The sequence below is a fragment of the Muscardinus avellanarius genome (assembly GCF_963383645.1).
Source record: "Muscardinus avellanarius genome assembly, chromosome: 3".
In the NCBI taxonomy this organism is placed as follows: Eukaryota; Metazoa; Chordata; class Mammalia; order Rodentia; family Gliridae; genus Muscardinus; species Muscardinus avellanarius.
In genome coordinates, this window is record NC_137788.1 from 9,912,159 (window position 1) to 9,924,306 (window position 12,148).

The window sequence follows — 12,148 nt, forward strand, 5'->3', positions numbered from 1 at the left end:
ATCAGGTGGGGTGTGGCTGGAGGACGTGGGCCACTGGCAGCGTGTCCTGAGGAAGCCTGTCCCCTTCCCTTGCTGTCCTCTGCTTCCTGCCTGGAGTGTGCAAGCAGGGTCCCTCCACACACTCCACTACGTATGCTTTGGGGCTGGCCCTATGGACTGAAAACTCTCAAACAGTGAGCCCCAATAAAGTTTTTCTCCTCTAAGGTGTTCTTGTCAGGTAGTTTAGTCACAGCAATGGGCAAACCGACTAAACAGACATAGGGCCTCACTAAGTAGCTGAGGCTGGCCACGAACCTGCAATCCTCCTGTCTCAGCTTCCCAAGTGCTGAGAGACAAGGGTGTGCCACTACACCTGGCTAGAAAGGATTTTAAAAAGGAAGTGCTCAACTGTATGCTCTCTGCAAGAAGTTGACATTAGATGTAAGAGCACACAGGCTGGAAATGGAAGGATGGAAAAAAAGATAGTTCTTGCAAATAGTAGCCCAAAGGAGCCGGGCGTGGTGGCGCACGCTTGCAATCCCAGTACTTGGGAGGCTGAGACAGGAGGATCACAGTTTGCAACCAGCCTCGGCTACTTAGTGAGGCCCTCTGCAACTTAGTGAGATCTTGTTTCAAAATAAGTAATAAGGCCGGGCGTGGTGGCGCATGCTTGTAATCCCCGCGCTTGGGAGGCGGAGATGGGAGGATCGCGCAGGTTCGAAGCCAGCCATGTAGGCTGGCTTAGGAGACCCTGTTTCCAAATAAAAGATATAAAATAGGTCTGGGAGTGTAGCCCGGAGGTAGAAGGGCTTCCAGGAATCCCAGTACCACCAAAACAACAACAACAAAAACAAAATAAATAATAAAAAATAGGGCTGGGGGTGTAGCTCAGAGGTAGAATGCTCCTGGGCTCAATCCCCAGTACCACACAGACAGACAGACAGACAGACAGACAGACACACACACACACACACACACACACACACACACACACACACACACAAGTAGCCAAAAGGGAAGAGGGGCAGCTATACTGGTATCAGGCAAAGTAGAATTTAGGTAGAAATTGCTATAAAGCAAAGGACATTATTTATTGATGAGTCAATTCATTAAGAAAATAATTATCAATATTTTGTGCACCAAGCTTCAGAGCTTTGAATTATGTGAGGTAAAAATGGACAGAACTGAAGGGAAAACTAGGTGGCCCTACAATAATAGCCTCACTACCTACCTTTTAGAACAACCAGACAGAAACCAATATGGCAACAGGGGACTTGAAAAACTCCATAACCACTTGAACTTAACACGTGTATATTGAATACATTAGAATCATTACAGTAACATATATCAAACGTACAACGAAATGATCACTTTATACTCATTAGAAAATAACAGAGTTATCTGGGTGTGGTGGCACATACTTGTAATGTCAATACTTGGGAGGCTGAGGCAGGAGGATCGCAGGTTAGCGGCCAGCATCAGCTACTTAGTGAGGCTTTCAGCAACTTAGTGAGAGCCGGTTTCAATGTTAAAGAATTAAAAAAAATAGGGCTGAGGGTGTAGCTCAGAGGTAGAATGCCCCTGAGTTCAATCCTCAGTACTGCAAAAAAGGGAGGAGGAGCCGGGCGTGGTGGCACACGCTTGTAATCCCAGCATTCGGGAGGCTGAAACCCGGAGGATCGCGGTTCGCGGACAGCCTCAGCTACTTAGTGAGGCCCTCTGCAACTCAGTGAGACCCGGTTTCAAAATAAAGAATAAAAAAAAATAGGGCAGGGGGTGTAGCTTGGAGGTCAAATGCCCCTGGGTTCCATCCCCAGACCCGCAAAAAAAAAAAAAAAAAAAAAAAGGGAGAGGGATAAAATTGCAAATACTTAATATTCCATTGCATTAGAGTTTAAGAAATTAGAAAATAGGATATAATGAAAGGAGAGAGAATAGAGCTGGGAAGAGCAAGGGACAAAGGAAAAAAGAAAAAGAAAAGAGAGGGAAGGAGAGGGCCTGGAGAGAGGTGAGGAGATGGGTGAGGAGGTGGCCGGCTGAGCTCGCAGCAGTCTACCGGGGAGCCCGAGCACGCGCCTTTGCTGTGCTGGGTGGGATGTCCTGGGTTCGTGTCTATTCCATCTCTGCCCCTCTCCTGAGCCCAAGATGGGAGGGGACGCAGCAGAAGTTTGGGAAGCAGCATCTCAGAGCTTCTCCTGAATCTCGGTCCTTCCAGTTCTCCAAGGCCACTGAGAAGACGCCGCAGAGCATCTACAGGAAGGAGTATGTCCTCTTCCCAGGCCACAAGCCAGACCAGGTCTCCAGGTGGTACGGGAAGAGGAAAGTCGAGGTAAGAGTCAATGGCGCCCTGCCACTGGGCATCCCCCACCACCCCCGCCAAAGCGCAGGTGACAGGAACAAGCTTCCTCGGGGCCCAGTCCCCTCTTGCCAAATAGGAGCAATCCCGTTAATATCCTCCCAGCCCCAGGGCTGCAGATGGCATGCACCCACAACTACGGTATGAGGAGGTGACCTGTCCAATCTCGGCTGACAACGCCACCGTCAAAGTGTCCTGTGTAGACCATACAGAATGCAGCAGAGGAGGGTGAGAGGCAAGAAGGGAGAAGGTGCTGAATTCAGATGAACCCAGCCATGCGGGATCTGCCACCGCCGGGCATGGTGGCACACGCCTGTAATCCTAGTACTTAGGGGGCTGAGACAGGAGGATCACAGGTTTAAGGCCAGCCTCAGCACTCAGTGAGACTGTTTCAAAGTAAAGAAATGAAATGGGGTGGAGGGGTATAGTTTGGAGTTAAAACACCCCTGGGCTCAATTCCCGGTATCAAAATAAGATAAAATAAAATATAAATAAAATCCTCCAAGAGCCAGCAGCCATGTTGTTTAGATGGGCTGCGTCTCATGTCCCTTTGTGCCAGCTTCCTGTTCTTTTGTTTGAAAAGCCAAGGATCATCCACACACTCTCAATGACTAGACGTTTTGGAGCAAGGAGCAGGCACTTCGATGCCAGGACGCGCTCAGCACCCACAGCACATCTGAGACACTTATTAACTCAGGCAGGAGTGTCCCAGAGGCGCAGAGTGCCTGGCCTCTTCAGGAACAGCAGGGGGCACCTCCTCCTACGTTGACCTCATGGGTACCCTGTCCAGGAATGGCCCATGGAGAGCAAGCCCACTGGTGTCCACCTGCCAGGTCCACCACACTAACAATACAGAGTAGCTTCTTGTGCCAGCCTGCTGTTTTCAAAAGCCATGTCTGAGCCGGGCGTGGTGGCGCACGCTTGTAATCCCCGCGCTTGGGAGGCGGAGACAGGAGGATCGCGCAGGTTCGAAGCCAGCCGTGCTGGCGTAAGAGACCCTGTTTCAAAAATATAAAATAGGTCTGGGAGTGTAGCCCGGAGGTAGAAGGGCTTCCAGGAACCCCAGTGCCACCAAAAAAAAAAAAAAAAAAAAAAAAAAAAAAAAAAAAAAAAAGAAAGAAAGAAAGAAAGGAAGAAAGAAAAAGAAAAAAAGCTGTGTCTGTCTCTCCCATTCCACCTGACTCTAGCCTTCTTAAATCTGAATGGGACAGAAAAATCTGGAATAAGGTGGTGGAGATCTGTCAGAATCCAAGCATTTTAGGCAGAGCTCAAGGAACCTAAGAGATGGTTGAGCTCAGTGCCAAAAGGCAGTGGGCGTCTTTTCCAAAGCTGATGGGTACGGGAAAGAGCAGGTGACTGCTTTGTAAACCTGGCAAGGCATGTCTCAAATGATGGCACTTCATCCTCTCGATGTTTGTCTTCTGCATTTGGGGTCCACATCAGGGTGAACAGTGTTTGGCTTTCAGCTCTCTGCTGGCACCCCTGGATACACTGACATTCCTAGACCATTTTGAAATTCCTGGACCACACTGGCCTCCCTGGCCATGCTGTAATTCCTGGACCACACTGGCATCCCTAGATCATGTTGGCATCTCTGGGTCACACTGATAATCCTAGACCAGGTTGACATCCCTGGACCATCCTTAGACCATGTTGGCACCCCTGGACCACACTGGCATCCCTAGGTTATGTTGTCATATCTGGACCACATCGGGATCCCTAGACCATGCTGACACCCCTAGATTACACGAGCATCTCCAGACCATGTTGGCATCCTTGGAGCACACTGGCATCTCTAGCCAGGCTAATACTCTGGGGATGTTGACCTTCCCCCTTAGTGTGCAGGGAAGACACAAGTACACTTTAACTTAAGCAAGCCACCCTGATCTGGGTCTCGCTGCCCCCAACCGCCCATGGGTGTGGAGCACTTAGATTATTTTAGTTCTGGTACTTTAGAGTAATCCTCTAAAGCAGTTGTATTTTGGGAGGAACTAGAAATTGAACGCAGGGGCATTCTACCTCCAAACTATAAACCTAGTCATTTTTTCTTTTCTTTTCTTTCTTTTTGATTTTTTATTTTTGAAATAGATTCTCACTAGTTTGCTGACTGTCTTGCTATGCTGCTGACGCCATACTTAAACTTGTGATCCTCCTGTCTTGGCCTCCCAAGTACTGGCATTACAAGCATGCACCATTACACCCTGCCAGGCAGCCTGCCTTTCTTTCTTTCTTTCTTTCTTTCTTTCTTTCTTTCTTTCTTTCTTTCTTTCTTTCCTTCCTTCCTTCCTTCCTTCCTTCCTCTCTCTTTCTCTCTTTCCTCTTTCTTTCTCCTTCCTTCCTTCCTTCCTTCCCCTCTCTCTTTCTCTCTTTCCTCTTTCTTTCTCTCTTCCTTCCTTTCTTTCTCTTTCTTTCTTTCTTTCTTTCTTTCTTTCTTTCTTTCTCTCCCCTTCCTTCCTTCCTTCCTTCCTTCCTTCCTTCCTTCCTTCCTTCCTTCCTTCCTCTCTCTTTCTCTCTTTCCTTTCTTTCTCCTTCCTTCCTTCCTTCCTTCCTTCCTTCCTTCCTTCCTTCCTTCCTTCCCCTCTTTCTCTCTTTCCTCTTTCTTTCTTTCTTTCTTTCTTTCTTTCTTTCTTTCTTTCTTTCTTTCTTTCTTTCTTTCTTGCAGGTCTGGAACCCAGGGGGCATTCAACCTCTGAGCTATACCCCTGCCCTAGGGCCTCACTAAGTAGCTGAGGCTGGCCACAAAGCGTGATCCTTTGGTCTCAGCCTCCCGAATGCTAGGATTACAAGCGTGCGCCATCACGCTCCTCTAGGACTTTTGAACCCATTACAAATCCTGATTCAAAGTTTAACATACAGTCTGGTTAAAATTAAGTGCCCCCACCGTAACACACGCATACAGAAGCCATCAGACACTCAGCTCTAAGCTGTGGATTGCTTGGTTTTGGTGTACTTGGGCACACGCTCTGGGGCTTTGGGGACAGCGCTGCCCCTGAGCAATGCATACACAGTTTGATTCCTCCTCCTCGGGCAGCTTCCTTGTCCATCCCTCACCCCCGCCCTGCCCTTTTCCTTAAACAACTGCCGTGTCTGGTCTCCAAATGGACTGTGGATAGTACGGTTGTCCTTTTCCAGGGAGGGTCCTCTCCCTGAGCACCCCCTCTGGGGGGCAGATGTATTCTTCATGTTTTAAATTTTCTATTTTTGATGCTTTGGTGTCTGAGGGGCCTTGCTGATCCTGGAGAGAGGCATTGCGGTTAGCTAATTCCTAGAGACAGTAAATAAGTTGCTTAGGAATACACCTGTCACATGCAAACCAGCCACCCAGAAGCCCGCACCCTTCACCCCGCCACCTCCCTATCTGACTCACACATACCAGGCCAATATTTCCTTTGCCCTCCATCACCTCAGGGCCACCCCTAAAGACACCCCCCCCAAGACCCATGGTCCAGGGCCAAGGAAATTATTCAAACCATCCAATCTTAAATTTGCCCAAAGATGTCTGCCCTACTAGGCTTGATCCTTCTCAGGGCTCCCCTCTCTTTCTCCTCTGCCCTGGGGCTGCTCCCGGTGGTTTTAGATGGCACTACACACCCTTCCGTGTGAGAATCGAAAGTAATAAACACTTATCATATATGATTAAAACAAAAATCCCAGGCACACAATCCAGTGAGCGAAGCCACACCCCAAACCAAAAGAAACAGCAAGAATGTCTCTCTTGGCTTCTCTCGTGTGACCCTGCAGAGATGCCTCCTGGGCTCCGGCCTCTGTCTGGGGACATCCTACAGCTCACTGTCCAGACATCGGGCTTGCACCCCAGGACTCCTGATGATGTAGCTCTTGGGAACCCTGCTTAATGTCTGTGCCCACCCCCCCTTGTCTCCCTCTGGCATTGTGGTCTGACTTATTTATGGGACCACTCCTCCAAGGCTGGGGTGCCTCCTGTTTACAAACCAGGGTGGACCCAGACCTCCCTGTCTGCTCCAAACAAGAGGATCGAGGTGGAAATCCACATTATCCTCCCCGTAAATCAGCCCAGTTCCCCGGGATTCCCTCCCAGGCCGAAAGGATTTTCTGAGGGAAAGCACTGATTCACACCAACATTCAAGAGTGGGGAGAAAATGGCTTTCTTCTCCCTGTAAATAACCCCTCACCAAAGAAATCGCTCCCCCGGTTTCCAGCGGAGGGGGCTGTTAATCCTTTGCAAGAGAAGTGGATTTATGGGCACTGTCCGAACCTTCCCACAGAAACTGAAATACGAGGCTGGTATTCGACATCCATCGCTTGCCTTGGAGATGGGCCGCTGGGTGGGTGAACTTGAGACAGGTCAGAGGGTGTAATTCAGATCACACAGGTCCTCAGTGAGTGCCTCTGACTCCCCATCCAGCCAAGCCAGCCGGACTTTAGCTTACATTTGTCCGCCTCGCTCGTTCTAGAGATGAATGGAGTTGGTCTAGACCTGGGCCACTGACTCGGAGGACTGTCTGCAGCTGGCTGGGGTGTGCGTTTGAAGGCTCACAGGCTCACAGGGGAACAAAGAGTTTGGCTTCCCATTTTGGGCCCCTAGGGCTTGCCACCAGCCCATGGAGGCCTCTTTTTTTTTTTTTTTTTTTTTCTTTTGGTACTGGGGATTGAACCCAGGGGCATTCTACCTCTGAGCTACACCTCCAGTCCTGTTTTATTTTTATTTTTTTATTTTGCAACAGGGTCTTGCTAAGTTGCCGAGGGTCTCGCTAGGTTGCTGAGGTTGTCTTTGAACCTGTGATCCTCCTGTCTCAGCCTCCCAAGTACTAGGATTACAGGTATTGGCCACCACTCCTGGCTCCGTGGGAGCCTCTTCTGGTCAGCATCGGGGCCCCAGGGCAGGCTGCTCTGGGTGAACCCCCTGCTATGATTTATAACATGCCTGTTGCATCTGTCTTTCTAGGGGGTCCCGTACAAACACCTGATCACCCACCACCAGGAGCTCTCTCACCGGCACCTGATCAGCACGTACGACGACCATTACAACAGGCACAGCTACAACCCAGGCCTGCCCGCCCTCCGCACCTGGAACGGACAGAGGTTGCAGTGGGTGCCAGAGAAGGCCGACTTCCCCCTTCTTGGTACTTTTATAATTTAGGATATCCCCCCGTGTTGATCTGTGAGGGTCTTCAGATGCATAGGGCCAGTGCCGAAGGACCGCCATGAGAGTCCCTGGCTCAGGCAAGCAGCAGGATGAGGTTTTAGGGGGAGGATTGCTACTCATCTCTAAGGACTGCCACCTGCTCTCTCCCCTTGACACTGGGGACAAATTGTCCTGGCACGCTCGCCTGGACAGTGTGGCGTGTGTTCGCCTGGAGCTCAGGTGGTGGGCAGCAACGCCACTGCCGCCTCCTGCTCGGCCATTCACTCGAGCAGTGCCTGAATAGTGCCTGAATGTTTCCCGGTGGCGTTCCTTATGGTGGAACCTGGGGACATGGTGGTGACGAGCATGGAGGATTTCTGCCCTTGGAGAGTTGAGATTCTAGTGGAGAGGCAGAGAAGACGCCATCAACGGATAAAGCAACTGAAATTCAGATAAACAAAGACAATTCCGGACAAGGATGCTTGCTGTGAAAAGGAATTGGGTAGTGGAAAGAGAGAGGGAGAGTTGGGGTACTTTGGCCCTGTTTTGGGCCATCTCTTTTCCCCGGTTTGTTGCAGGACACTTTGGTCCACAGGGAATAAGAGACGGAGGCCAGAGTACGATATAGCAGGTCTCTTTGTTTACCGGTGAGGCCCAGGGACCAAAGCTCCAAATCTGAGCCCTAAATGGCATTGTTATACAAATTATATAGCCCCTGTGGGATAGGTTTTGATTGGACCGTTAACAGGCAGGGGTACCGATACGGGGACTCAGGTCAGGTTTCATTTCTGCTTCCTGAGTTAGATTTCCTCAGTGAGCCCCCATGTGGCTGGCACTGGGTGGCGCCATCTTGGGCTCGACGTGGTAGGGACTGGATGGTGCTATCTCGGGCCCCACAGGGTTGGAACTGGGTGGTACCATCTTGGGCACCATGTGGCTGGGACTAGGTAGCACCATCCTGGGCTCCTGCTTCAGGTTGACCTGCTATCCTATGCCCTTGATATGGCCTGGGCATGCCTGCAGGACCCTGCTACCCATTCTTATGGCCAATCTATCCAAGAGTCCATGAACCCTCAAGTCACCCAGACCTGGTTTTTCTTGCAGCCCCCCCTACAAACTATGGCCTCTATGAGCGGCTGAAGCAGAGCTGGCTCCTGCCTGAGGCCGGCCTGAGGGAGAGCATCTATACTTCGTCTTACCCCAGACCACCCCTGTCTGCTATGTCCAGGCGGGAGCATGCCATCCCGGTCCCTCCCCCTCGCCTGCACCCTATCCCACACTTCTGAGAACGGCCACCCGCTGGCAGCTCGGCCAAAACCAGCAAAAAAGGCCCACAGCATCACACCACAGCAAACAGCTGCAGATACGCCGAAGTGTGAGGTCAGGCCCGCTGGAAGAGCCTTGGAATCATGGTCTGTGTTTTCTGATTATCCCCTGGGGAACCCCTAGGTGCCATCCCACAATTAAAGCTTTTTTATACAATCACAGTGCTTGCAGAAGACAGGCTTACACTGTCAGAGAAAAAGCAGTGTAAAGGTCCTGAACTTCTAGTCCCTTGTTTCTCAAGAGGGGAAACTGAGGCCCACAGAGGCAGTGAATTCCCTCCACTTCTTACAAGTGGGTACATACTCTCTGGCTCACCCCTGGCTGCCTGGGCTGGGGAGGACGTGCGTTGGCTTGTGGGTGAAGGGATGACACAGCATGGCCCCTCTGACTCTCAAATCTCCTTAGGTATTGGGAGAGGAGGAAGACATCTGGGAGGAGATACGGGAATGAGGATGGGTCTCCTGACAGAGGAACTCAGGCACTGCCCTGTCCTGGGATAGGTGTTGCCCAATCTGGTGTCCAGCCTTGGGTTCAGAATGACACACCTCTAATACATCCTCTTTCTATTAGGATATTTTTTTCAGTACTGGGGATTAAACCCAGAGGCATTCTAAGCTACACTCCAAACACCCTAGCCCCCCCCCTTTTTTGTAGTACTGGGGATGGAACCCAGGGGCATTCTACCTCCGAGCTACACCCCCAGCCCTATTTTTTATTCTCTATTTGGAAACAGGGTCTCACTGAGTTGCAAAGGGCCTCGCTAAGTAGCTGAAGCTGTCTGAGAACTGTGATTCTCCTGTCCCAGCCTCCCGAATGCTGGGATGACAAGCGCGCGCCCCCATGCCCGGCTTCTATTAGGATTTAATAGTTCTGTTGCAACTTGAGTTTGAAATGCACCCTAAACAGTTCTTGTGTTGAAAGTGCAGTCACCAACCCAGGGAGGTTCAGAGGTTGGCATGGGCCGGAGGAGGTGACTCACAGGGGCGTGCCTTGAGGACAGTCCCTGTCCCTGGACACTTCCAGGTGCCCTCTGTACTCCTGGACGCCGTGAGTGCAGAATAGCTTTCCTCCTCCGCACAGCCGGGATGTTTCTACCTTGGAGCTCACTGACCATGAACCGGACCTTTGACATCTCTAGAACGGTGAGGCCAGAGTTGTCATAGTAATGAAAAAGGCTGACAAACACAACTTCCATCCTACTCTTCCTTTGAGGAGCCTTTCTCTGTCATATGCCCCTACCTCAGCTGTTTCTCTACATGCGCTTGATGTATGGTTGGTGCTTAACGTTACTGGCTGAGAATGTGGAGGACCAACTGGCAGAGACTCGCTCTCCCACCTTGAGTCCCTGTCTTGCTGTGGGCTATAAACTCTACTCCAACTGGACAGCCACATCCAGGTCTGGGCTGATCTGGTCCTGGAGGATCAGATCACCCCTTGTTCATCCCATTGCTTAGAAACTCCTATTCCATGCCGGGCGTGGTGGCGCACGCTTGTAATCCCCGCGCTTGGGAGGCGGAGACAGGAAGATCGCTCTGGTTCGGAGCCAGCCTCGCTGGCTTAAGAGACCCTGTTTCCAAATAAAAATATAAAATAGGTCTGGGAGTGTAGCCCAGAAGTAGAAGGGCTTCCAGGAACCCCAGTACCGCCAAAAAAAAAAAAAAAAAAAAAAAAAAAAGAAACTCCTATTCCAGACTCAGAAGAAAGTGCCCCTCTTGGATTCCTCCTGTTAGTTTCAGAGAAGATATTGCCTCTCTTTCCCCATTCTTTTTTTGGTACTGGGGATTGAACCCAGAGACATTCTACTCTGAGCCACACTCCTAGTCCTTTTTATTTTGTATGTAAAAATAGGGTCTCACTAAGTTGCTGAGGGCCTCACTACATTGCTGAGGGCCTCCCTAAGTGGCTGAGACTGGCCCCGAACCTGCGCTCTTTCTTTCTTTCAAGTACTGGGAATACAAGTGTGCACCATCACATCCAGTGTCTTTCTCTGCTCTTAGCAGCTGTATCCATCCATCCCAGTGGGGCCACTGTTTCTCAAGTTCTTCCTGAATACCTGATGTATCTTGCTGTCAAAAACAAACAGAAAATAGATGGTGGTAATTTTTATGCCATACAGAAAAAAAATTAGAGAAATAGATGAAATTATTCTCCCATGAATCTTTTTTTTCTTTTCTTTTCTTTTCTTTTCTTTTCTTTTCTTTTCTTTTCTTTTCTTTTTTCTTGTGCTACAGGGGGTGGAACCCAGGGGCTTTCTACCTCCGGGTTATACTCCCGGACCTATTTTCTATTTTATTTAGAAACAGGGTCTCACCAAGTAGCTGAGGCTGGCTTCGAACCTGTGCAATCCTCCTGTCTCAGCCTCCCAAGTGCAGGGATTACAAGCGTGCGCTACCACGCCCGGCTCCACGAATCTTTTCTTTCTTTATAATTTTGGCACCTGCTGCTCCATGCAAGCTAATGACCGACACGAGAAGAAAAAAGGCAGGAGAAAAGGTCCAAGTTCAGCATGTCTTGCAGGGTGAGCGTGTGCTGAAGCCAGCATCTGGAGGGACGGATCATCTTGTTAAATCACTATCACTGTGACTCGGGGTGGATGAGAAAATGGGCAAATTAAGATAGATTGGCAGGAGCCAGGAGTTGTGGCTCATGCTTGTAATTCCAGTATTTGGGAGGCTGAGACAGGAGGATTGTGGTTTGTGGACAGCCTCAGCTACTTAGTGAGGCCCTTTGCAACTCAGTGAGACCTTTTTTTTTTTTTTTTTTTTTTTTTTTTTTTTTTTTTGGTGGTACTGGGGTCCCTGGAAACCCTTCTACCTCTGGGCTACACTCCCAGACCTATTTTATATTTTTATTTGGAAACAGGGTCTCTTAAACCAGCGAGTCTGGCTTTGAACCTGCACGATCCTCCTGTCTCTGTCTCCCAAGCGCAGGGATTACAAGTGTGTACCACCACGCCCGACAGAGACCTTGTTTTAAAATAAAGAATAAAAAATAGGGCTGGGGGTATAGCGTGGAGGCAGAATGCCCCTGGGTTCCATCCCCAGTACCGAAAAAGAAAAAAGAAAAAAAAAAAAAGATAGATCGAATGGCCCGGAGCTGGGATTAGAATCCAGGCGCTGTTACCAAGCATGTGCAAGCTTTGCCCTGTGTCTGCCCACAGCAATCCCAGCAGAAACCCTGGTAAAGCCTGGTTCCTTGGTGTGCTCGGCTCAGGGCACACGTGTGTTGGGAGATGGCTTGATAGTGCAGACAGTATGATTCATCGTTGGGGAGCCCGGGTTCTTCACACGTCCCGTGCTGGCCTTGGGGCTGCTCCAGGGTTAGTTCATCACCTACCCCAGCTCCTGAAGGGACACTGTCTTTCCTCCTGACCAGGACTCAAG

The 12,148-nt window shown here is 50.0% G+C and overlaps 1 protein-coding gene across 1 annotated transcript in view; it reads left to right on the top strand.

Moving 5' to 3' along the window:
• The window catches only part of CFAP107 (cilia and flagella associated protein 107), a gene marked incomplete at both ends in the record, with an annotated part of 23,184 nt that extends 14,459 nt beyond the window's left edge, over positions 1-8,725 (top strand). Inside the window, 3 exons of the mRNA XM_080691293.1 lie at positions 2,195-2,308; positions 7,260-7,437; positions 8,544-8,725. Coding sequence (XP_080547419.1) covers positions 2,195-2,308; positions 7,260-7,437; positions 8,544-8,725 — 474 coding nt within the window. The remainder of the gene's footprint in view (positions 1-2,194; positions 2,309-7,259; positions 7,438-8,543) is intronic.
• Between the last annotated feature and the right edge of the window lie 3,423 nt (positions 8,726-12,148).